The sequence below is a fragment of the Dendroctonus ponderosae genome, unplaced genomic scaffold, assembly GCF_020466585.1.
Source record: "Dendroctonus ponderosae isolate FM_Combo_2020 unplaced genomic scaffold, Dpon_F_20191213v2 Dpon_F_20191213_6, whole genome shotgun sequence".
Classification (NCBI taxonomy): Eukaryota; Metazoa; Arthropoda; class Insecta; order Coleoptera; family Curculionidae; genus Dendroctonus; species Dendroctonus ponderosae.
Genome location: NW_026018814.1, coordinates 4,722,108 through 4,749,147, shown reverse-complemented (window position 1 = coordinate 4,749,147; position 27,040 = coordinate 4,722,108). Strand labels below are relative to the sequence as shown.

The following is a 27,040-nucleotide window of genomic DNA, read 5'->3' as shown; positions in this document are numbered from 1 at the left end:
GAGGAAAAATTTTTGAGGCGAAATACCCAAAAAGAAGTTTGTAAAAAATGAATCCGCCTCAACAATATAGAACTTATCTAGATATTTCTGTCTCGGTTCCACCAGAGGTTTTTTAAAATCTACCTTATAAGTTGAACCATGTACTCACAAAGCCAATGAAAAAAACTGTGCGGAAAAAATAATGTTCAGTCAAAACTGTGCTGGTAGCTTTCGATCAAATTCTGTGCTCAAACTTTGATTGGAGACGCATCCTAATCAGGCAAAACGTTGGTAAACCAGCTGGTAAAAGTTTAGAGAAAAGTGAATGGATGAAATCATATATTTAATTTTCCTACCCAAAGGATTTTGTAGCGCAACTTTAAGTTACGGAAAATATACCTAGAAACAAAAATAATCAATATACACACACACATAATGTGTATAGGTTCTGAATATAATGAAATTGGTCAGTTTTAACGCTAATTTCGACCAAGCTAATTGATAGATGGAATCTTCTAGTCGCAAACTTGTCACTGGATCCCTTATGGTTATTGATTGAAAATGCTTGATAAGCAAAAAAAAACGTGATAATTATCCTATCGTGTGAATTTTTCACAATGCGCCCTTTTCAGCTTTGTAGATTTGATATTAAGAACCAAGCCGGGCTTTAAGTAAGGTTGTCGGCGTGATCTTAAGTGTGCATGGCACCGCGTTCATCGCTTTATTAATTGCGATTGGCGGCATATAACTGATTAAACCAGATGTGCATTTTTTCACATTTTCCCGTTCTTAATTCCAGTGGCTTAATGCAATTAGTTCGAGCTGATTTCAAAATATCGCCATAAAACTTAATTACTCGTTATTGGATTAAAATCCTCTATTGATACCATGTGCGTTCAGTGCGACATGGCAAATCGATCAAGTGTACATAGATAGATAGTCAATAGAGTTTATATTTTATAATTACCCTTCCACAGAGATCGTAAAAATCAAACATATTCATAAATTAAACCGTGTACCAACGCACGAGTATTTATTTAAATCCTATCCGCACCAAAGTTATGGGAATCGAATTGGAAGATTTAACGTTTATTAATGAATTGAGTTTTCGGATTTAATTCCGCTTAAATTCAGCTTCATGTGTAGTAATTAATTTATAATGCTTTTATTGCCTTGAGTCGACTCGATGATTTCTCTCGGTTCCTACTCGGATTAATTAATAATCATTTTGAGTTGAGAGAAGGGATTGCACAATTTGGGTAACATTAAATGGACAAGCGATTAGCTGCAACTATTACACATTGTTTATTGAAAGCTTAATAATATACAGGGTGATTTGGAATGGGCGGCGTTCCTCTGGAGGAGTTGTAGGTAACTTTTCAGAAAATAGATTTTGTTTTCATTGAGAACTGAAATACTTGCAAAATTATAAATCTGGAATAACACAGCAGGTCATTTTTGCATTTGCATTTTTTTCAAGGGAGAACCGGAGGGTGGCGCAGAAACGCAATTAAATAATAAGTCAGAGGTAACGTGAGTTAATAGAGCATTCTACTGGTCGACTTTACCTTGATATTGAGTATTATATTAGCTTTTCGGTAATAAAAAGTACTTAGATTAATAATAATTGCATCTTTTGGTTTAAATTTTGCAAGCTCTGCATCACTTCAGCAAAACGAACATGATAACAGTTAAAGTCGTCGATAACTCAACAAAAATCATTTTTTTAATTAAAAATAGTGGCCCCAATTTTGTATTACTATGTATACAAAATTATTTAACCCATACTATATGAACGTCACTGCAGGTTTGCGCTTTTTCTGCCTGTTGCACATGAATTGTTTTCAGTCGCAGTACTTGGATTGAAAAATTATTGACATTTTGCCAGCTTCATACCAATAGAGTATATTTTATGCAACATTGAAAGATTTTTGCATATTTAGGTGATTTAGCTTCCATAAATAATAACTAACAAGGTTTGTCCATTTCGCGAACATGTCACTACGAGTAATACATTATGTTTTATTCAGATGTTGCATAATTAATAATAGAAACTTCCGTTTGTATTTTTTTTTTGGTTCGATTTGAACAGTTTATGGGTTTCTAAGATCGTGTTCAATTCAGTTTTTTGTTGTCCATGAAATTAGAAAAATTATCGTTAGTCGACATAAACCCAGCACAAGGGGGGGAGCATGCAATCATAGTGATATCGTTTGATAGAGAACTGAAAATTCGATTCAATCATAACAACATGTGTGAGAAAATTTGAGCAGTTTTGACTCAGAAAGCGAAATTTCAATAGCAGACATTTAGGTACAAGATTTTGCCAAAATTTCATGTTTTCCGTCCCGTTTCTCCTCATTTCTCGGAAGCAAAATGAGCAAGAACCCTCGTGATTACATCATTCTAGAGAGAACTAAATGACCTTTTTAGAAAGTGAACCCTCGATAAAGAAATGTTGGCAGTTTTCTCAAAAAAGTCTTGATTTCAAATAGTTTAGACTTGCGTGTTTGTTTTGAGTTGTAAAATCGACTCAAACATGACCGTGCTTTTTTAGAAGTTTCTCAACCCCCATTGGAGCCACAGAATTCGTTTTGGCATCGTTGGATAGAGAATTGAAAATTCGATTCAGTCATAACAACTTGAGTGAAGAAATTCCAGTAGTTTTGACCCAGAAAGCAAAATTTGAATATCAAACACTTACGTGCAAGATTATGCCAAAATTTCATGTTTTCCTAATTTCTCGGAAGGAAAATGAGGAAGAACGCTCATTTTTCCATCACTCAAAAGAGAACTAAATGGACTTTTTAAAACGTGAACCATCCATAAGGAAATTGAGGCAGTTTTCTCAAACAGTCTTGATTTGAATTCAAGAAGTTTCAGATTTGCTTGTCTTTTTTTAGTTACAAAATCGACTTATGAAAGGTCCAAGTTACCTTTCAATATTTGTAACTGTAAATCGTTTTTGAAGACATTCAATGAATTTAGCGCTGACATTTAGGCAAGTCTGTAAATCTGTTTTCATTTAGAAGGAACGTACCTAACAGTATAATGAATTATTGCCATATATTATCATAAACATGCCGTAAAAGATCAAGATGTTGCTTTCATTGTCGGTTGATGATAATTACCGATTTTAAATTGCCTAAATGCCCAAAAAACGACCGTTGGTATCCATAACTGTACCTACTTCTTGAACTGGATTTAATGACGGCGCACCCGTAAAAGGAAAAAAACCATAAGCATTTAACTTGTTTTAAGTATTAAATAACATTTGCCCCTTTATAGAATTTATTCTGTTTAACAATCGTACAAAAGTCCCACGCCTACATCCCTGTTTAAATGGGCGAGCAAGGGTTCGCGTAATAACAGTCGTTCAGACTCGTAATGGGGCTCTTTAAAAGCCATTATTTGCTGAATTATAGTGGTACTCGAGAAAATCTTCAATAAAACAACTTGTTATTCGCAAAACCCATGTCAGAACAAACAGAAACGTTACAAATCAAGCCGGGAGTCGGTTATTTATGCTGAATGTGTGCACCACTCGTGTTTTACCGCATTGGTGTCTATCTAGATTGGTGCATAAGGCGGTACCCAATTCAATGACAATCAAGAAAGAGCTTATTATTATTATTATTAGTCTATGCATTAAAATGGCGAAGTGGAACAGAATTGTTTTGCGGATTTGCTTATTTAAGTATCGCATTGTCGATACATATTAAGAAATAATGCGAATAATTCTATAGCTGTCTGGAGTGGTACTTAGGATTATGGACGAAACACTAGAAAAGCTGTAAAAATTTATTCAAGGTAAACTACTGTAGTAGAAACTTGTACCAAAGCAGCCAAGAAATATTTTTGGGTTTACTTGGCAAAATATTTATCAGAAACGGAAATTTCTACGTGGAACTAAGTCGATATGGTTAGTGCCTAAAATGGAATTGTGATTTGCAAAATATCGATTTAAATTAACTGATTATAATTAATATTTATATGGAATAATTTGTAACATTGAAAATTAATGGCATGAGTCGCTATTCTACGTGTTGCTCAGAAAGTATTTTCGTTGCCTCCCAATTTAAGATGCATTATCATTATTTTTAATAATAATCATTATTACACAGACATTTTAATATCTCTCGAAAAGTTTGCCTGTGAAAAGTTAGATTGATTCCACGCAATCGTCTTTTGATTGGTACCCTTTTAAATGTGGAAAGTGAACAGCTGGTACCAAAGATCGAAAGAAAGTATAAGATATTTTCTTCTGATTAGGTACATAAGATTCTCATAATATAATGATGATCTCATATGAAATAAATATCTGATGTGTATGAAGACTATGTACTGACTAAGACTGTGTACAAGTTTTTTAATTGGCCGAAAGCTTCTACAGCTTGATTTCTCCATATCTGATATCGTCTCATAAGGTTTATCAAATTGCTTAGGCGGTGAAATCTTCACTTCAACTGAGGTCATAAATCGCCTCTCGTTTGCCAGCACAAACCAAATATTTTTTAAATTTAAGATTTAGTCTCYTGTAAGCATATTAGTTTTAGGCAAAAAGTGGTCAAAACAATTCGTTTTTCGTGACACCAAGTGCAAGAACAAGAACAACCCAAACAGGCAGAAACARCATGGCAACCCGAACAAGCAACTAGAAGCAACCAAAATACTTCAAAGRGTGGAAGTTAGTGACTAACTACTACATTAAACATTAATTAYCGATATSCKCAAGGAAGAAATGACGAAGATCTCAATGGCTGCTRAATACAAAAGATTTKCYACATCTACRAAAAAMATKTTYTTATTTGCAAGTTTAGCWMRKTTRGCWAWWRAYTTAAAAGCAAATGGCCAAAKRACCTGTAGAKAATTTGCWCAWCTTGATTKGACTAAGCAAGTTTKCCAGATTATTTGCTATCTAAGCCAAAGGAAGAAAGATAGCAACTCTTCAAARGTTTCTTTAACGGAGCGTGTAAAGTTCCACTTAAACTAATSAACAACGTGTGTTTAGTAAAGGTCCAAATTAACAAAAATTTGAAACAATGTCCCCCATAAAGTTCGCTGTTAACCACCTGGTAATAAAGTGTTTATAGTTGATATTGTTGAAAGGTACTTCTACTAGTGGAAATGCACCTGAGTTGTTCCAATCGTGATAAAAGCGTTTGAAATGAAGCCATAATTTTGCCATATAATTTAAACTAGACAATATATGAAATAGTGTTACTAGATGCAGTTAATCTACCGGAACGTCGAGATTTCTTCCGGCTAGGCGAGTTTAAAATACAATTGAAACGTACCGACACGATAAGAAACTCTTATTTTGAAAACAATGGTTTCAGCAGGTAGTTTAACTATCGACTGACTTGATCGACGATGGCTTCTGGAAGTAAAACCATTTAGCGAAATAGATACGGTTGTTTTTAATAATAATTCAATTGTGTTCGAGTTGCGGCCGTAATTCTTGGATACAATGGGCTTTTTCGCATACAAACCACCTTGAAGCTAGAAAGCAGGATTCAAGTTTAAATAAGGTTTTTTTCGGAGGTTTCTTACYCYGYAAAATTGCTCGGTAATTAAATTGRACATTAATTGCAATTACAACTAATAGCTACTAGGTAAAACAAACATAAAATATATRTTGAACAATGACGACTGCGAAAGCGSTAAAGAAAAGCGGTTCTAAAGAKTAATTTTAAGGACAAAAGAGTTTGGAAAAAAGAGCAAAGTTAGTAGGTAAAAGAAAATTCWAGTTTACATTATCGATATTCATCTTTAYGTAAGCAGGCTTAATAKATCGARAATACTTCTTTCTTCTGTTTTTTCCGTCTTAAAATTAATTTTGATTTTTTCTAATTAAGTAATGAGCACGCTTTTGAATAATATAAAACTGTATGTAATAATAAGTGCTCCTTCAGAATTAGACCTAATCCTCAATATGCTGTTGTGGTTTTGCCTATTTGTTAAATACCTCAACCTGATACTGGCTTTCTGTGCGTAAAGCCTCTAAGCATTCCATTAGTTTACCACCTCGATCTATCTATATTGGCTTACAGGATTGCAAATACTTTCAAACATTTTTTATTTATAGTCCAATTCACGTGCGTAAATTCCAACCTTCGCATCAATAACTTTGCAGCGATTATGTTTTCGAGTTCGATTTCGTAAATTGCAGGCTCCGAAACTGACGAAAATTTATCCGAAAACAGAGCAATATTGAGTCTGGTTTATTGCAAGTGGATTGTCAGGCAAAACTGTTTATGTTAACTGCATACTAACAAGTTATTCTATTTATTTCGCTAACCAACTGTGCAGTTTAAATTGCATCAACAAATCGTCATGTCAATTGACTAACTAATTATAAAAAATGAAATAATACCTAATAAATAATTCAAACAGCAGCATCTAAAACAACTGAGTGACTGAACCGCTAAATTTACAACCGGACATCAAGAGCTTATCGACTGGATAGAGACAAATGATCTCATTTGCACCTCGCTCAGGTACCAACAATCTATCACGTAGCCGCCACTTTGGAAATTTACGAGTCTTTTATTTCTATTCAAATTTAAAATCGCACTTCACATAAACAATTTTCGACGCCGTTTGTATAATTATCCGTTGATTAGCCAATGGTCGCCGAAGATGAAACAGTCCTTTATTATTCACGATTGCATTTCGCAAGGGAGGTTTATAAATAATTCAGAGTGCGTAAATTGTTCGCTTGATTGGACAATTACACACAACGAAAATGGGAATTAATGAAATTTATTCGATTCATTGATTTGGAAAACTTGCACATTATGCCTGTGAAGTAACACCAGCAATAGCAATGTGCATAACGTGTGCGGAAAATAAAGATCATAAACCACAATTATTTCCCGTCAAAATTAATTAGTTTCTTCTTCAATCTTGTCAAAATAATCAAGTTCTTCGCAGGAAGCCGCTTTTAATTATTCAGGCGATAAATTTCATATGGAATCAGCTCGCAAGCGATCATTATCTTTATTGGTGAGTGTGAACGTTTCACTTGTTATAAAATTCGCCCATATCTTTGCCATCTAGTAATTAGCAGGTATGCACTTTGTCACTTTTCTGATAACTTGTAATCTTACAACTTACGTAAGCTTACACTGAAAGGTTCTATATTCTGTTTGTGTTCGTAAAAGGAAAAAGCCGTAATTGGAAATGTCGATAATCTGCCTGATTCAGTTAAACAAATAACGTATGCAACTTTTTTTTGAAAATTGGAGTGTTAAGAATAGTCGTTTACAATTTTATTTTTCTACGACTTGAATGCGTGCAAAATTGTGTTCTGAATATTTGCACAATTTCATAAGATACATTTTTCCTTTTAATGCCTTGCTAGTTTTGTGAATAATAATAAATAATATGGGGTTATATATTWGCTTTGTGACTTTTTTATTAATTTCCTAAAACTGGAAAATATTRYTGTTAAGCGAAACKGRGAAACTTCTSCCYWTTATTTTCTAACTAGTCGTTAAAAAAAATGAATAGTATTAATTAATATCYATATRCATACATAAAAAWTGGTATTTCKMWGGTTTSGTATTATTATGGTTTGACCAATTAACTATAGGTAATCGACCGGTTTTGCTATRTTTATCCGAATTATTCAAAATAACTAATTCAGWATTTAAGCTGTTATTGTAGTTCAGAATTTAGAGCGGCAAAAGCCAAGAGCAAATTCGGAAAATAGCGTCTGTGAAGTCCAAAGTGTCTTTGAGCCCACGTCGTTTCGGTTTGGAAACTTTTGTACTTCAAAGTATTGTACTTAACTAGTAAAAAGTTGAAAATATCATTTTGTCCGAGCTTCTTTATGCTAGGGGAGAATGTTGAACTTTTGGACCTCTGTACTTAAAGTCAAACTTCGAAAAATTATTTAAATTGCTGATTGAAATGGTTAAATCAATGCAGCAGACCAACTTTTTTGGATGAGCGTTTGTTCGAGAGTCTAGATCAATAATAAATTGCGTTTATTAAAACGTTATTGCGTTAAAACTTAGGACATAAATTTGTTCAAAATTACAATTACAAATTATATTTGTTGTCTATTTATATATTTATTTATAAATGCACATGCCCTGAGATAAAAGCAAAGTCCACTACAATCAGGTTAGATATTGAATGAAATAAAATACAGGCACATCAGTCAACTTGTGTCCGATTTCTGGAATTGTTAGAAAAGTCGACCGAACAGTTTACTGAACAACTAATTGTAGACATTTTTGGTGAAAATAATTTATCATGTTTCTTGGAAATCAAGCAGTTGGAACATAGAAATCAATTGATCAACCTAAACCATCCCGTCACATAAGTCGTCAAGACAGCGAAGGCTTATCCGACTAAACTAAAAGGGGAATAAAATAAATATAACTATATATAATAAAAATAAAAAGGAAATACATGAAGAGATTAGAAGTGAAGAAGATTTTTGAAAGCGGCAAGCCAGAAAGTTGAGGATGAAAATCCAAAAACTGAGCACAAAATGTTTGAAGAAAGTTCTGATCGCATTCATACGATCAGAAGTACACAAAGTACCTGTAGGTACACATTTTTTTCTGCTGATAAAGGCAGTACTTTTGAAGTACTTGGTTGAAAAGGAATATGGAAATAGCTACAATATTAGTACGACGATTTGCTTTGGTAAATTCGAAAGGGAAGAAGATGTAAATAATTAATGTTTTGGGGTAGTTTATCTTGAAAATAAATTGTGAAATGAAGAAAAAGTAAAGTTGCAACAAAAAACTTTGCCAAATAATAAAAAATTGTAGCTTTATTTTTCTAAGAATCTCGTTTTCTGAATAGGAACAACACTGGAGTGTAGATGCAATAATTAAATCATTATATTAAAAAAATACGACAAAAAGTTTACAATTAATCCAAATTACAATCCAAATTAAATGACATTGACTGCAATAAACTGCTTTTCGAATGAGAACGCCAGACTTTTAGTAGGTGATAAAATTGAATTAAGCAATCCGAACAGTTTAAAAATGCATTAATTCAGTGCTTTGTCAATCGTAAAGATTTAGACTGTCTAATACAGGAATTAACCAGAACGAGTCCTTCTAAAGGGGAACATATATTCGATGATGGCAGCGGATTTGCGAAATGTTGTAAAACAATAGCCACATATAAAAAAATTGGAAATTTTCAAAAGCTGTATGGAAGTTTAGTGAAAATAAAGTCTTCTTACTAAATTCTCCTCTTATCATTTGTGGTTTATGTAGTTCTACGTTCTGGATTGAGCTAACAGCTACGCTTCCGTTCCCAGTTTAAACTAAACATGTGGATACTGCAGAAAGCGTCTCTTTCCCTTAACTGCCAATAGTTAAAGAAAAAATGTGCAAACTGTATTGTTTTGACCTACCCGTGGCACAGCTCGGACAAAGAATGAGGTGATGATTGTTGATTCAATTTATCTTGTTTGCGTTGTTCAGCATCAAACTCTGCAAAAGTTGCACCATCCAATAAACACATCAGCATGACCTAGTTAATGAATCAGGCGAAAAACTGCAATGTGATTGCATTCCACAGTATCATTGAAAAATAAACGATTTGCTCGAGTAAAGTTTATATTTCCTGCTAATAATGCACCAATGCCAATGCATATAATTTAGCAATGATTTTCATTCACTTTTTCCAGTTTATTTTCGGTTGGTCGAGCTAAATTTAAAGAAACTTTTGATATTATGGTCGCAAACAGTACTGAATGGTTAGTGCGACGACGGATCTAGGCAAACATTGGTTTTTCGCATACCGCACATCGGTTTGCTTTAGCTATAAATATTATTACAAAGGTAATCAACGTTTATTCGAAGTACAGTTTTTCCACGGTTTCTTGTAAATATCCATCGTGTTTCGGATTATACAATATTTCACTTTCTCGCTATGTGTCAAACACCAATAAGTTTTGATTTGGATCAGTTTAAACATGAAGGTTTTGTGAATTTAAGCAGAAAACTTTATTGAAAGCTCATATAAGTTTGATGCAGCTTGAAGGAGAGAAACTGGACCGAGATGCAAAGTAGAATAGATTTATAAATAGCTTGTTTATGCAAGGTGGTATGGGCAAAAACGAAATTATTATATACCAACAAGATGCAAAACTAGACTGTACTGCAGGGAATATAAAAATAAAGCTGAAAAAGTAATGTAAAATGGGGATATTAAACATTTTTATATTTCTTTAGAGCGTGGCGTGTTTTTGCAAAGAGGCAAATCTTTAATTTTCTCTGCGGGTAATGAATTTTACTGACTTTTCAATTATTTCTTTTGCTGAAAGTTTTAACTTCAAAATATACAAAGTGTTTCACAAAGGGTCAAAAAATTTATCAATTTTGTATCAATTCGAAACTTTGAATAACTGGTATGGAATAATTTTTATCTCACACTTGCTTTTCACACGATTTTGGAATTATTTGTTTTCTTAACGAAATATTGCAATTCTACACCGACCCAATTTCGGTCTTAGATATTTGAATATTAAATTCCACTAGATAATTTTTTAAAGATCTTTGCTAAAAGTTTAAATCAATTAAAAATATACATTTTCGAAGTTTATTTACCAGCTTTAAAGATATTGTACGTACTTTCCTGACTGTGTTTCAATTCCAAATTAAAATCAAATCCTGGGTTCTTCAGTAATTTATTGTTTATTTATCAATTAAAAAAACGTTTCGGTGTTTTCCACCATCATCAGTTTCACTAAAATAACAGGTAGTAAAAAAAATATATATAAATGTTTTCATTAATCTAAAAAACAATCACAGTTTGTCAACATGTGATATAACAAGCTGTTGACAAACTGTGATTGTTTTTTAGATTAATGAAAACATTTATATATTTTTTCTTACTACCTGTTATTTTAGTGAAACTGATGATGGTGGAAAACACCGAAACGTTTTTTTAATTGATAAATAAACAATAAATGACTGGAGAACCCAGGATTTGATTTTAATTTGGAATTTAAAGATATTCGCTAATAATTTCGAGCATTTAAAAATGTTACTTCTCCAATTTTATTTGTAAGAATACGAACCTGATAGCAATAGCAGAATAATGAAAAACTAACATTTAAAACAGTTTGGCACATCAAAACCTCAACACAGAATACGGAGCTACAGAATCAAAATCCTGTAGCTCCGCCAAAAGCATTGAAACCAAATTGTTTTTCTTTTTATTTTGCTAATGTTTTTAGGTTTATATACAAATATAACAAATATCAAAATGTTTTAAAATGGCCTGAATTATTTACAAAGATCTTTAAAACTTCTAAGTTAAGTGGGAGTACGAAATGTTTTTAAATTATCTAAATTGTTAACATAGTTTGATACTTTAATAGCGCTGGCCAAAATTGGGGCGCGTTGTATTGTTGCCTCATTTTGCGCAGTCGACAAATGCTTCCAAAACCGTTTCGAGAAAAGTTAACACAAACGCAGAATGTTACACAAAATTTGTTCAAAACCGTTTGTATGACACCGTAAATTTGAAAATAGAAAATCTTCAACAAATAAACCAAAACTGTGTGAAGCCATTAAAATTGGATTCCTGCGCTGAAAAGGCAAAATCCCCAACAAGTATTTGTGCAAAAAACACAGGGCTCCAGAAAAGTACAAAACTATTTAAGATAGTATATAATATTTTTGCGTGGTTTATAATAATTATGTAAGTTTCCAATTATGGTTTCCAACTTTTTGTTATTTAGGCGTTTGTGGAAGTTGGTTGTTCACATTGGTTAAAATATTTGAAAACACTGAGTTCTGGATGCAATTTACTCATCATTATCATATTTTCCATCGAATTTGTTATTTCAAATTCAACCAGCCTTTTTCGTTCATTTTCAATATCAAGCCCAACTCCAAACAAGCATCGGAATGCATCGCTCTATCAATCATCTCCATTTAGCTCGTTGTCATTGCGAGATACTTATCTACATTTCATGTCTGTACATATATCGGAATTAAAGAAAATATTATTCATTTCCATAACGTTCATAACCCACAATAATTATACAGCATTCAATCTGGTTTGGATAGATGCAAATTAAAATGATATCGGCTGATTGACGCAAGGCAGGTTGACTGGCGCCGCAACGTATTTGAGTTTTACGTTCAACCTATATTTTCTAGTAATATTTTATTATGTTTGGAAAATATGGAACGCCTTTGACACGCTTGTGGAAACAGAACCGTAATGCTGAAACCTGCCTTGACTTTTTTTTATTAAAGTGGCGTTCATATCTATTTGCATTTGCAAAATATACAATAACTTGCTCAAAGAACGTACATACAGTTTACAAAATATTTTTAGATTCACACAGTAAATAAATACGTTCTATTGTTTAGTTCTGTCCATTTTGCCTAGTTAACGTTAGACCAATTATTAGCTCTAATAATCGCTTTTTTGTCATACACATTTGTGCATTAGAGTTTGGCAAATAGTTACTCAATTACGCGCCCCACAATATAAATTTTTCAGTCTTTCTAGTTATTTTTCTCATTTTTTTAAAATTGTTACCCAAAACATTTTCAAAAGTTGTCGATTTTTCAAAATTTAGAACTGAATCTCGATATTCTCAAATTGCATTGTAAAGAAAGCAATTTACATGTGCTTTAAGAAAATTGTTTAATTAAAGCACAATGAACATTGTTATATGAAAAACGATATTTAAATAGGCACTGTAATGAAAACCCCAATGAAAACTAAAATCCAACATAATCCAAAACATTAAAGGCAAAATAAAAAAAGACTGTTATCAATGAAAGTGACAAAACAACATAATCACAAACTTTGTTTTCGTCAAAAGAACATTCGTTGGATTTTAAAGTGGACGATGATGTGCCCGAAGAGTTCTTTCGGTGCTCAAGGCATCATTGTTTTATATCCGTTGTTTGCAATAAATTTCCAATTCAATTTAGTAGAATTAACCAATGAGAGTACGAAGGCATTTTTTTTGGATTTTAGCCCTTAATTTAATAAAGTAACTTGGCCAATTGGTCAACGAATAAGTAGTATTTTTCGCTTTTTTTATCTGAAAACTATCTCAAATGATCAGGAAAGTCTAGACTCTAACTGAACAAATACAAAAAAAGTAGAAAGTGCGTAACAATCAAGATGTTCATGAGGTGAATAAAAGTGTAGAAACGCATAAACTTATATTTGAAGAACAGATAACAATCAGCGATTTTATCAGCTGTTGCAAAACAATAAAAGATTTATTCACGGTTCAAGCAGTGGTTTCTTAATTAACAATCCATGTAGAATTTAAAATAAAAGTTGAAAATGTCTATTAACCCTGATCAACTACTTTCGTTGATAACGCTTCATTCTCGACATTATATTTTTATAAAAAATCTGAAAAATCAGACAATTTTCAATATATTTTGCTCTTTTTTCGAATCTTGATCCGCCTTCAAGAAAAATTGATTTACGTAAATCAAGTAGTCCGCCCTCGAATATATACAATAACCCTGTATATATTCAATGCATCGCAATGCCGAAAATTATAATACGAAACTCAGTTCCTGCTACATACATTTTCAATAAATATGAACCGTAAAATAGAAACATAGAATTAAGCCAAAAACGAATGCGATATATTATTATTTTCATCAAGTAACTCAGTAAACTGGTCCTTGCCAATGCATAATGCCAAAAGGTTTACTGATGAATATTTTGTGATAAATTCATATAAGAGGCCATGTGTAAGTAAAAGAGTAAAAGACTATGTATAGCCACTGAAAAAAAAACTTATATATTACGAGCTCTTGCGAAACAAAATCCATTTAAAGAAAAACAACGCACTTCTTTCTCCTGAACGGTTGTGTATGTCCTATAAATTCACACGTAGAACTATTTCTACTCCATCCTTGTTCTTATTTATTTTTACTATTCGTTAAACACAAATTTGCCTTCCTGACCGTCAAATAAAACGATCAACAAATAAAGTAATTTAGTTCAGCAGTCATAAATTATTCAAATATAATTAAATTACAATTATATAAATTTAGTATATACAAAATAAAATATCTGAATTATCAGGTGTGAATTTAAAAAAATTTGTTCTTCCTGGTTGTGATTCGCTCGAAAGCTTACGCTGGTCTGAGCAATACATATACCATGCTTACAAAACTTCTTCTATTCTAAACTTGCTCAATTTTCTATAGATTTACATCATTTTATTATCCACTAAGTCAATTCAGCAACACAAAAACGTGCAAAAAAAGACAAAATGCATAATCTAATAAACAGGAAGAAAGCGCAGAAAACAATGTTGAGACCTCAAAGCGGAAGAAACCCTAAAGAAAATCTACATAAACCAATTGGAACCTTAATAAATCTAGAAGTTGATGTAGAATTTTTCAGTGTATCAAATGATCAAGTTTGAATGACACTTGAAATGATCACTTGTTCCAAATCGCTATCTTAATCACTACTTACATTTGAAGCATTGTGTTGTAGGTGGAAAGCACAAGAATCATCTAAATACAGATCTCGTTACAACGATAATCAAGAGCCAAGTATTTTTGTATGTAAATGCGTCGTTTAAAGAATGTTGGTAGTATTGTAGATTGTTCTTATGCTAGGATCTGTACGTCATATAATAGGCGGTTCACACCTTATTCAATGTTTTCTTTGTGCTTTATTATAATGCATTTTGTTCGTGTCATATTGGCTTTGGTAACGATTGCACAATGGGTTTAGCTGCATCATTATTGAGAGTTCCTTGCTGTTTTTCGTTATATCTACATGCATTAAATTGTGTGAAATCTGGCCAAAGTTGGTAGGACATGTGACAAATTTTTATATCCAAATAGTGGCATAAGCTCGATTGGCAATCTAAATAAACCCTTTTCTTATGATTCGATTTATTTGTTTGAATTGTTTAATATTCCTTATTATTTATAACTGTAAATAAGTAGTATCAGGAAATATTACCCTACATTATAAAACCTGATTGGTTAGTACAAGAATAAAGTTTCAATAATTACAATGGTGCATTCCGATTAATTTATTAGTTTATTGCTGCGGGTGAAATAAATGCCGTTGTAAATAATATGTTCTGTTAAAGGTTACATTGCTTTCTAGGCAATTTGATCGATAATTCATATATTTTATTTATATTTTCCTTAGGTTAGATCTAATCTTGATTGCAGACTCTCTACGGTAATGCAATATCTTCTTGCAAATTATTCACATGAAACTATGTTAGTCGAAAGCGTCTGTGTGCATGTTGATGCTCACCATTAATCGCCGATTGTATGTACGCAAAAACTAACAAAAAAGTTATTGTGTTGAAACATTAATTGTTTAAACAGGAGTGAAATGCGATATGCTTTATCGAAAAACGACAATTTTTTTAAAAGAAACTAATGAGATTTATCATAATGCATGTGGTGTTGAACAACAAAAAATTAATTGTTTTCATGTGACATAAATTCATAAAATTCTTAGTTCGGTATACTTGATTTGTATATACAGGATGAACAACGTTTTTCTCGGCAAACTTCAATGGAAAATGTTCTAAAAAAGATTTTTTATTTGCTTTTTTTCGAGATACAGTGTTTAATTTTTTCATTAATTGCAAAACTTTCTCTCCTAAATCCGCTGTTACCACATAATATTGTGGCATGTTTTCTTCGTTTTTCTCAAGGTATAAAACAATATCTGTATTTTCTTCAAATGAGTTCAAATCGAAATTGTGCAAGGTTCTTCACACTTTCATTTTACTAACAAAGACAAGATTGGATTGCCGCTGTACACTAGTGGAGGGACTATTTTCGATCACGTTAAGAATGTCTTCAGCAATCATCAATCTTGCTGTACGCGAGGTTCTGCAGAAGCTTTAGGAAAATGACCTGCATCTGCCAAATGACGATCCACATTCATGAATATTTTCTTATTGGTTACTATTCGAACATTTCCGTCACAGTATCCATAAATAAAATAATATCAGCATATTACTGATTTGAGAACGTAGCCATAGCCAATTAATCTCAAAATGTAACTATTAATATCACAAAAGAACAATTTATTTTTTATTATTGCCGCAACAAGTGTGTAAAGCATTTTCAACTAAAAATCAGTCAAAGACTACGTTCTTAAACTATAGCAGACTGGGAACACTCTGTATAAACAATGAATACATGTTTTTTTTATTGTTAATACAGTAAGTACATATTCGGGTAAAAATGCCAGAAGTTGATCTGTAGAGGCAATTATGCCAGTATCTTCAAAAATAATCGTGCAACTGAACATGATCTATTTCAAACTCCCCATTTATTACCTGCCTATAAAAGCACAACTTCAGTAATCAACAGTTTAGTTGCTGCAATTTCTCAACCCTCAAGTTGGCGAACAGCAATAAATTTCCTTTCAATAGGCAAGACATTGATGCGTGACTCATATTGATCATATTGACGATTTGAACTATTTATAGCATCCCAAAATGGTAAAGTTTATATGTATTCCATAATATTTTACATCTTGATGTTTTGGAATACATAATTCCAATAAGAAGCTCGAAATAATTTTGAATTAGTTGTTAGTTAAAAATTATACAGAAATGCGATTTCTTCAATTTTCGTGAGAGTGATCATCAATTTTATAAAAATTGCCTATTTTTATAATATAATCTAAAGCTTATTAGCAAAGTTAAAACTGCATCTTGAACACATAATCTCTTTGATCTCCAATAAGAAGCTCGAAATAATTTTGAATTAGTTGTTAGTTAAAAATTATACAGAAATGCGATTTTTTTCAATTTTCGTGAGAGTACTTTTATAATATAATCTAAAGCTTATTAGCAAAGTTAAAACTGCATCTTGAACACATAATCTCTTTGAGGTATAAACAGTTTTTCCTCCACACTTCGTTTGTTCTCTTTAAAACAGCCCTAAACAGAAATAACGCAATTTTTCGGTCACAATGTAGAATATACCCAAATCCCAACTAATCAATTTATTTTTTTTGTTAACGCTTTATTTGAAATTCATCCCGAGTAAAATATTAACTCTTTAAGATCGCGCCCGATAACTGTACTTCATTGGACATTTTTTTGCTACAAATAACGCACACTTTATAAATTAAATGATTTCCATGCAAATCGAATTCGGCCAATCCTCTATTTGCATATCAGATGTAAGTCGATTTAATTAATATCTTTATTTGGCGATGTGTGGCACTTCAGTATAATCCGTTTTTAAAGTGACTTATAAATAATGCAGGGAATTTCGTAGCTTCGTTTTTTTCGTTTTTTTTTATATATAAAATAAATCTGCGAACGTCAGTGTTGTGTTCAACTCAAAAAAGGTCAACATCAAATCGCAACACTCGAAACAAATTATTCTAACGGCCGCATTACCATCCATTAAACTAATGGCTTCTCTTCTATTGTTAAACATAAATTAATATCGATCTGGGGCTCCAATAATGGGCTGCGTTAGTTGCAATTGAACATGTCAAACATAAATTGCATAGGAAGATGCCAGGCAATGAAGTTGTCTGCCTCTATTTGCCTCAAATATGTATATGGACTTCCTCAGGCAGTCGATATGCAAAGAAAGAAATTGTTAATGTCGGTATTCCACGTCCGCATATTTTACTTTCAGGAAATTGTTATTTGAGTAAAACCGGCAAAAGTACGCAACAATCGCTGCAAATTTGCCAATTTGTATTTACTTTGAATATAATTTAGATTTTTCATAAATTTACAACTTAGATAACGCGGATGTGCTCTTATAAGTCCGATATTCTTGAAAAATACTGTAACTTTCATAATTTTTTTTCCTTGAAAACTTTGCCTACTTCATTTCTTTATATGCTATAGATAAGATAATTTATGGGTTGGTTTCAATTTGCTTAATTTTTGTTGTATGAATCATGTAACGGTTCTTGAAGGCTGGTGAATGCGAGTGTATTAATCGTTTAACAGGATTTATCCACGTACTCTTTTGCTTTCATTAGGAAGCAGATGACATATTTTTTGCTCGTAATAAAATATTTTAACTATTGATACTGTTTTTAATAACGAGAACAACAAAGTTTATTCTCAAACTGTTTTTAACTAGATCTATTTTTTATACTTGCGTTTATTCAGCTGCATTTTTAGTTGTCCACTTACCTGAAACAAAAAATCATATATTTATACAAGCAACAACCAAATTTGAAAACGTCATAAATATTTTATATTCAAACAACTTAAAAAAAGCATTTAATTTAAAAGAAATTTAGAAGCGTTTTCTTTTCTTCGCTCTAATTTTAATTCATCAAACGTTTTCCTCGCGTTAAACTAATTTGATGTTGAATAAATTATACCTTCGATTCCCCAACTCTTTGCAGTGGATCAGAACTTAATAAGCAGTTAACCCGAAATGTAAACTAGCTACTTTATCAACGTAAATTTTAAATAACAAACATTCACATGCATTAATTTTGCCTCTATTATTTCCACATTCACTCAATTTACTTTAGCTCTTGCTCTATGCCTATAATTCTTGATGAATAAATAACACATTTTCTCTAATGTACTCACCTTGCAATAACCGTCAATACACACTCCCTTCGAGCCCTTAGGGGCGGCTTTTCCTGTTGCCAATATGGGGTGGTCACAAGGGGTACCGTCAATCACAGTCTTGTTAAGGGTGGCATAGAAACTTAATCCTTTGGGCCGGCAATTTAGGGCGCATTCAGCTTTACCTAATAAGAGGAAAATCCGTTTAGGGCAAATAAACCTTTAATTTACTGCACGTTTCGTTCCAAGGGTAGATTTAATAGCTGATTTATTGCCAGATGCCTTTCGAATCTATTTACTTTTCCTAGTGGCGGATAAATAGCTTTTTGATGATTCATGCAAGATCCATGTTATCGGTGAAATCGAATTTTTTTCTATGTATTTACGAAAAGTTATTTACGTTTTCCTAATGCCGCTTTTTTCAATATTGCATGTGCGAAAGGATGGGCAGAATAAGTTTTGTAAACTTGGGACTTTTTCCTGAAGGTGTATTTGCGACAGTTTGGACTTTACTTATTAAAATAAAATCATAAATAATTTTAAACTTACATTAAATAAGGTAATTTTGGACACATTATTTTTAGAGTGGGTAGAGATAAAAAATCGAATGAATTCCACTGAAATTCTGCTATTTGTCATAAAAATGCACGCATTTTATTATCATCAAGCCCGCATTTTTTTGTTCCCAATTCTTGGTGTTGCAAATTTTTTGCAACAGGAAATATTGTAATTGTGGTTGGTATTTTCTCTGCCAGCATCTCAACAAATTTTTCAATTTTTAGATTATTTAGATTATTTATTTTAGATTTATTTTTATTTAGATAATTAGTGGCCGGTTGATTGATCTTTCGGGATATTTGTTATTAAATAAAACATATACATATATAATCCTAAATATACCTAATCATCATAATAATTTAAATTTTTTATGCAAGCAATAAACTAGAAACACATAAAATTTTCGATGAAACTATAGAAACAAAAATTCTTGATAAAGCAGAAAAAACATTAAATTATCTGCATAGGAAAGTATCTGTGAAAAATTGTAAACAACCACATCGGAAATCAACACCCAAAAATCGAGCGAAGAATGTGGGTTTCAGGTATATTCAAATATTGTACCGAAAAATGTACCCCCAAAAAAATATTTTCTGAAATGAAATTACCTGCATATCTACATCATATAAATAGCGGTGCATCATATAAGTGCGGAGCAATAAATTATAAATTTAAAACACCGCTTTCGTCCATGAAATTAGATTAAAGAAAATATGAAAAATCTTGCCGCCAATTCTCCAAAAGTCAATGCTAATTACCGAAAGTGTTAATTAAGCGTGAAGAGATCGGGATTTTAACGCATTGATAAAGCCATTTAGTAAGTATTTACTCGTCCGGTTTTCTGACCAAATAGGCAGGCATTTATCAATAAGCACCTAATTTACCTGTCTCATTCACTCGATCCAATTAAGCAAAAATGTTGATTTGGAGCAGCAGGTAAATGTAATAAGATTCTTAAAGCTTTTGATGAGAGCTTTTCGTTCTCAACAATTTTTTATGAGCCTTATTAGTCAATTTATTAAGAGGCTTGTGTTATCTTTTACATGCTTAAGTGATTGCGGCTTATTTTTGCTACTCAACAATGCTGTATTAATATCTATTACGAATTTTATACGTTATCATTAATATGATAGTTTTATTCAAATTATTTTTTGAATAATTCGGTTAGTTGCTTTCGTTCTGTTCAATCAGAAATGTATCTCTATGTAAAAGTCGTATAATTGTTTATAAAGTTCTGTAATTACCATTTACTTTTTGTCAAAATGTTATAGTTTTACTCAGAAAATTTGGCTTAACTAGTTGCAAAATCGTCGATTAATAAAATATATTATAGAAACGATAAAATGAAATGAAAGTTGTGCATAAAAAAATATAATTTCCTGATGATTATGTCGCTGTTTGCATGTTTAGTTTACTCACTATTTCCATTCACGTTAGCCTGTTCTGGAACCATGAATCCTTTTGGTATTTTACTTGATTGAGATTTGAACACCTTAATGTAAATGAAGTTGTTTTTGCATCGAAGCCTGTTTGGACTTATTTTTAGAAACCTGTATGTTTTAAAGAGAACGAAGAAGAAATGACAAATCACACAATAGAAACATATTTAGAATAAGCTTCTAAATGATTCGAGTCAATTGTGTGTTCCTGATTTATTAAAAAATTTGTTGTGCAGTCAACTGCTATAAAATATGTGTGAAAAACTTCAAAGTTATACGTATTTTGCGAACAAATTTATTATTAACATATTATTAAACATATTTTATTACATCATCATTCACTCTAGTCAATTCTAATTTCATTTTCGAATATTATATGCAAGCTAATCCGATACTATTTAATTATCGGGGGTAATTGCACAAGTGCTTCAAAATTACCGATAATTTTGCATGAAAGCTTGTTGTCTAAAAACTTTTTTTACGTTTTTACGAGACAACAAACTCGAATGCAAAATTATCTGTTTATTTTGATGCACGAGTGTAATTTTGATGAATATATCCTGAGTAAACAAAGTAAATGTGCATTCATTTTATTTCTATTATATTTTATTACCCTTTAAATTTTATTACTTATGTTTATTAAATTTAATTTGAATATCTTAGGTCTGTCAGGAAGACATTTGATGTCTAATTCAACATAAAAAGACACCTGTCAAATATTTTTTGTAAACAATGCAATTATCGTTGAGTGATAATTGCACACTGCGCAATTATCGCTGTAATTTTTCGATAATTGCACACTTCAAACGGACAGATTGTCATACGAAGGAAATATTCATAACAATAATAATATTAATAATAGTAATAAGAGTAACAGTAATTGTTATATTACGCAAAAGACAAAAACTTTTAATTGAAGACAATGATGGCACATAATTCTATGTTTTTATGTGTCTTGTCCGCATAGTAGATCTTAATTGAACTATTTTTTGCTGTAATTTATGGTCGGTAATTTTTGCTTTCCTTTCATTCAATTCTCGAAAATCCGAGAAGATACAGAAAAATTTATAGCATGGAAATAGTTCTTGAATGGAAAAATACATTACTGTTTAACTATAGCGATCTTCTCCTTTTCATCTAGTATTTTTATAATTTTCTGCCTTGAATTTACTGAAAAATCAAGATGTAGACACGCAGAGTACGCTACTGGTTCAATTCACTTACCTTGATAAAACGGCTCCCAGTGGTAGGTTCTTCCTTTGAAGGGCCGATTGTTGAAGGCAGCGCATTGTTCATATCGGAAATCTCGATTGCCTGGGCAGTCCTGCGAAGAGGCAAATGAAGTTAATGAATAGTCTGATTAATCAATTTAAATGGAAGAAACATTTGTTATCGGACTCCGAACGTCCGATTCAATTAACCTATCTGCTGGGCCTAATGAAATCGGACGCGCCTTCTTCTTTGTCCGATGATAATAGTCGTAAAAATGAAGATGAGCTTTTCAGTCGACGAATATCGGCATTAACAGGCATTGAAGGTGGGTGGTTAGTTAGTTTCTAATAAGCGTCATGAAATATACGGAGCGTTTATTAAGTGTTAATTATTTTTTATTTATCATGCATAATTTTGCTTATGCGACTGTTAAGTACATCATCCTAGAATAATAAAAATAGGTATCAGTCTAGCTGTTTGCGAACTTTATTATTTTACCTTCCCAAACTGCTTCACAATTGTAAATTAACATCTTACGCTCAGAACTTTTCAGTTTGCCGAATGTCTGCAATAACTGCATTTTATTGGCGCGGTTAACAACCTCGTCAATAAGCTTTTTACCATTTCAACGCAATTAACATTTTTTCCTCCGATTGATTTCTTATTTATATTTCGCTGGAGCATCAACAGATATTGTTTTTGAACTTTTAAGGCAACGATTCCGACTTGTGATAGGACCACGAGGCGCGTAAAATACCCAAATAAAACTGCTATAAAATGTTTAAATTCCAATATAACCGTCGTAAAAGAGCTAATAAATGAAATTCATGGTCCACAAACAAGCAGATTCGTTTTATAATTAAAACTAAAGCACCCTCACTTTTCTTGGATGTAGAATATGTTCTGTTATATTAAACTATTTTAAAATAAATAGGTCCAGAAGCAGCTGCGTTTGGAACTATTCGCCTTTCCTTTATCACCTTTGTAGGATTATTTATTGTTATTTTACATGAATATTCAATATTTATGAGTTTTGTACCTGAGTATTACACAAATGGATCCGTTTGTACAAGCCTACGCATTCATTAGAGGGTTTCCAGTCTTGTCTCCTCCGTCTTAGCCGTTTCACGAACCTACAATTAAAAAGTACTTATTACTGAATGTAGGATTACATGAATAAGGATTAGTATGTGAGATAATACATAAGGAAGCATGAGATAAATATATAGTCCGAATTTCCCTTGATCGCTTTGAGAGCGTGGATTATGAAATATAAGTAGCTAATTTATCTTTTKATTTGTTTATTTATGTAGATCTCCGTGAGCAGTCTGCGAGTTRATTAATTCAGAATTATCYGAACTGCTGTTAACAATTTGAGAAACAAAAATGAGGAGCAGCTTCAAAACTTAATTTTGTTGTTCGAATATTTACATACAGAAACCAGGCGCAAAATGAAACCATGCCTAGTTAACTTCTTTCATCAATTTTCTTAAACTAGCGTAGTAATCGGAGATAGTTAAGAATCGTTGTGTAATTGCACGATTATACTGCAATTTRGAGGCGATGTATGCATTTTTTMSCYTAGGGTTTGAAATGTGTAATCTATGTGCAATTTGCRCAAAATCATTAATTTAAACCTCTTTCAAATAAAGAAACATTGCAAACAAATTATGCTTTTGATCTTTCGCTCATAGACTCATATAATCTGTTAAAWGTAGAGTTCTCAATATTATATACGGTAAGTTCGTAGAAACGTTTCTTAAACTAGATTTGAGCTCATGGAGAAAATTGTACAACATCGTGKGTACAAACAATTTAAAAACAAAGTTGCAAYYTTAAATAAACAACACATTGAATRTTAAAYCTRAGAAATATTGGGAAATTTTCAGTATCGTTTTATGTATGTAGAAAGTTAATGAAAAGTTTGGACAAAAAGAGGATATTAAGGATTATACCACAACAAGCAAGCCCCAAATGGCTGACATGTACAAGCATTGTTGGAGATGAAATAAAGGATAGCAACTCTTGAAAAAACACACTGTTATACGATAAAACTAAGATAAAAACAGTCCCCAGTTTCAATATCGAAAACCCATTTTCATATTTTTCGTAGTAAAACAAAAGTATATTTAAAGAGCAAGAAATGTTAAGTTAAAAATTTATGTTTGTGGTAAAAGGACGAATTGTCTCGAGCTATTTATTCACAATGAAGAAGCAGTTTTAAGCTTAGACTAAATGCAGAAAAAAATTAAAACAGTGAACATGTATAATAACATAATGTCCTGTTTCTGATATGACGCAGTGCAAATTGAATATGGAAAGAGTGAGCATTTAAGGTTTGACATGGTTCTGATTTAATGTTCCTTTGTTCCGGTGCATCCGACTAGTTGGGTGTGAACTTGCTTTATTTCCGCTACATTCTGCACGGATGACGCAAATTCTCGGTCATTGATTCAATTATTTGGCAATTAAATAAAATTAGTCCACTTAGGGTCGGGTCAGGATCTTTGTCTTCGAATAATTTTATTTAATGGATAATTACTAAGGAGAAAAGTAAACAGTTCACTATGATGTGGCTTCGCCAGCAAAAAAAATTAGTTTAAAAATAACAAAACTGGCAAAAACTGTACACTTTAGCCAACTAATAGTTGATGTATATGGATCAATGTATAAGAAACGTATGTTCGTTTGGACACCATTTTTTGTACAATTGCAAGAAATCTTGCAAGATCTTTGGTTTGCGGAATATATTTACATACAATACTTCTTAATGCTGCTTGAGCCATTCAAGAAATATCTAACACCCATAACCAATATATCTGTTTTTTTCTCTGTGGACTCTGTCGCTTTTTAAATGAACTTCCAATTTGAATCGAATCTTCTGTTGCTACTATAATATATGTATGGATCGAATCTATGTAAACGTTTTTACATATATGTTCGTTACGTCGACAACTAGTTTCAATACAAATTTTTCAGTAAAAAACATTTTGGCATCAAGTTTTAGATTTTTAGACGTTTTTCAACGTTTTCTTCAACTGGCAATCTCAATTTTTTTAGCAAAGTAATGCGTTCTAATACTAAAACTTTTCTTTTTTGGTGTTTCAAAGATAGGTAGATAACAAACATGTCTTACACATTCGAAAAACAATCAACTAATTCGAAAAATAATTAAATCTGAATGTGTCTTGGACCAATGCCCAAAATATTGCCAGGTGGTGACAATATCCTGAGCCTACATAAAACTCCTTTTAAAAATTTATAACTTCTTCAACGCAAATTAGCCCATACTTCTGTCGTATTCATATTTGAAACTCCTCAATCTGTTCTGGTTTTGTCTAAAAAAAAAATCGTTTTCAAGTGCTCGCATAAGAAATAGTCCATTGATGTTAAATCCGGAGATCTGAGAGATCATTCAGTCCTCATCTGCCTAGTGATAAATCATCTAGAGTATTGAAAAATGAGAAGTATTGAAAAAGAACAACCAAATCGACCATCGGAATCATCCAGATCAGAAAATAGAGCAGCCAGATATGGAATTAGTCTTCCTGCAAGAATTCTAAATATTCCGCTCCAGTGAGATTTGGATGAACATCGGTCCTATTATCCCCAAGATCCTTTATCCTATCAATCCCCAAGATTTTTCAAGATGTTACGCGTGGCTACTCCTTCATCCACTGGGTTTATGTCCGCCCAATATGGGCAATTTTGCCAATTTATCTCACCATTTAACAGAAACGTTAATTCTTTAGAGATACGTACGTTTCTTGATCTTTGGTGAGTTCCTGGAGGTTTGTCCGTCTACTCACTCACTCTGACAATTATTTTTTCAACTATCAATTTTCCGACATTATTTTTCATACTTGTTTATAGTTCTTGGCGATATGAGTAGTAAATTGAGGACACTTCACCCTAAATAAATTAATAAATTCACTTTTTGTCCTTGTCCTATTACCGCTGCCAATCATGATTGCAATTTATATCCTGTGGGTTTCAGTTCAGTGCAGCATTTTGGTTGATTTTTGAACAGAAAAAACTACAAAATTTTTCGTCGAACTCGTCGAAAGACGTCGTCGAAAGTCGAAAGAAAGAAAACGTCGTCGATTTTTTTTAAACATCTGTCAAACCACAAGTAAGTGAGTAAAGTAAAATAAAAAAATTGAATTGCCAAATAGGAAAATGGCCAATGAATTCATATAGCAAACAAAAAAAAAGATCTTCTTGATTTAGTGAATTTATGGTAAGTTAGAGACTGGCATTGTTTTAATACTAGGTATAAAAAAGTAAACCGTATGTGTAGGTATCAGTTCGTCCCGTATACCTATAACTGAATCATTTAAATTGTAGCCACAACTCAACACTATAATTTATAACCTTGTCAGTGGTAGTACATTTTTATTCATGGGATTTGTAAACAAAAGACTGGCTGTCGATTTTTTTCCGTTCCATACCTACTGAAAGAGAATTTCAAATTAGGTAACTAAACTTGACCCACTATTAATAATTTATTCATCTAGTCGATTTGGTAGGAACTGTAGTACCACATTGGAACGCATTATCGATGCATTGTTTCTACTAATTAATGCACTTCTAGTAAATATGGCTTGAATGTGGCTCTTATAAGTTCAGGCTGGCGACTTTGCGGAATAACAATTGTTATATAAATTGCAATGTATGCGACATAATTAGATGTACTGAAACCGCCGTTAAAAGCCGGCCGTTTATTTATAAATGGGAGGGTCAATGGATGTGGTATCATCAATGTTTTATTGAGGAATGACACAATGTTTTCGTGTTGTAGTGCCAAAGCCGTTTAAATTTTATTTATAATTACAATGAGGTTTGAAGCCGGAAACAATGTTGAAGACATAATAAAGTAAACCGCATAAACGGTCTAGTCTTCTGGTGTCCAAAGCAAAAAGAAGTTTTATTCAATTATCCATCGAAATGAAGACCAAACAATAGGTTGTCTACTTCGTAGTTAGTTTTTTAATTATCTAGTTTTCGACATTTTTATGTGTAAATGTCCTCTTTTTATTTAGTGCCTTCCTGATTGGCGGATTATTTCATTATTTATTCTACTTTAGATAAACGTTATTGTTTGGGCCTAAAATTGTTTTGATGTTGTTTTTACGTCTTTGACGAATTCTGGAAGCAAATACTAAAATAAGTTTCGAGGGAGTTCGGTTAGAAATTGACTCTCGTTTCAAAAAAATTCGAAATTCAGTCTTTTTTGTCTCTTAAATTAGAAAACTGTTGGTTAGTCGACATAAACCCAGAATTCGATTCATTCATATAACAACATGGGTGAGGAAAT

At 32.1% G+C, this 27,040-nt stretch overlaps 1 protein-coding gene across 1 annotated transcript in view; it reads right to left on the bottom strand.

The window, feature by feature from the left end:
• Positions 1–27,040, bottom strand: part of LOC109540607 (thrombospondin type-1 domain-containing protein 4) — a 107,692-nt gene that overhangs the window by 34,793 nt on the left and 45,859 nt on the right. Inside the window, exons 4-6 of the mRNA XM_048667259.1 lie at positions 22,763–22,856; positions 21,736–21,835; positions 18,536–18,699 (exon numbers count right to left, since the gene is read on the bottom strand). Coding sequence (XP_048523216.1) covers positions 18,536–18,699; positions 21,736–21,835; positions 22,763–22,856 — 358 coding nt within the window. The remainder of the gene's footprint in view (positions 1–18,535; positions 18,700–21,735; positions 21,836–22,762; positions 22,857–27,040) is intronic.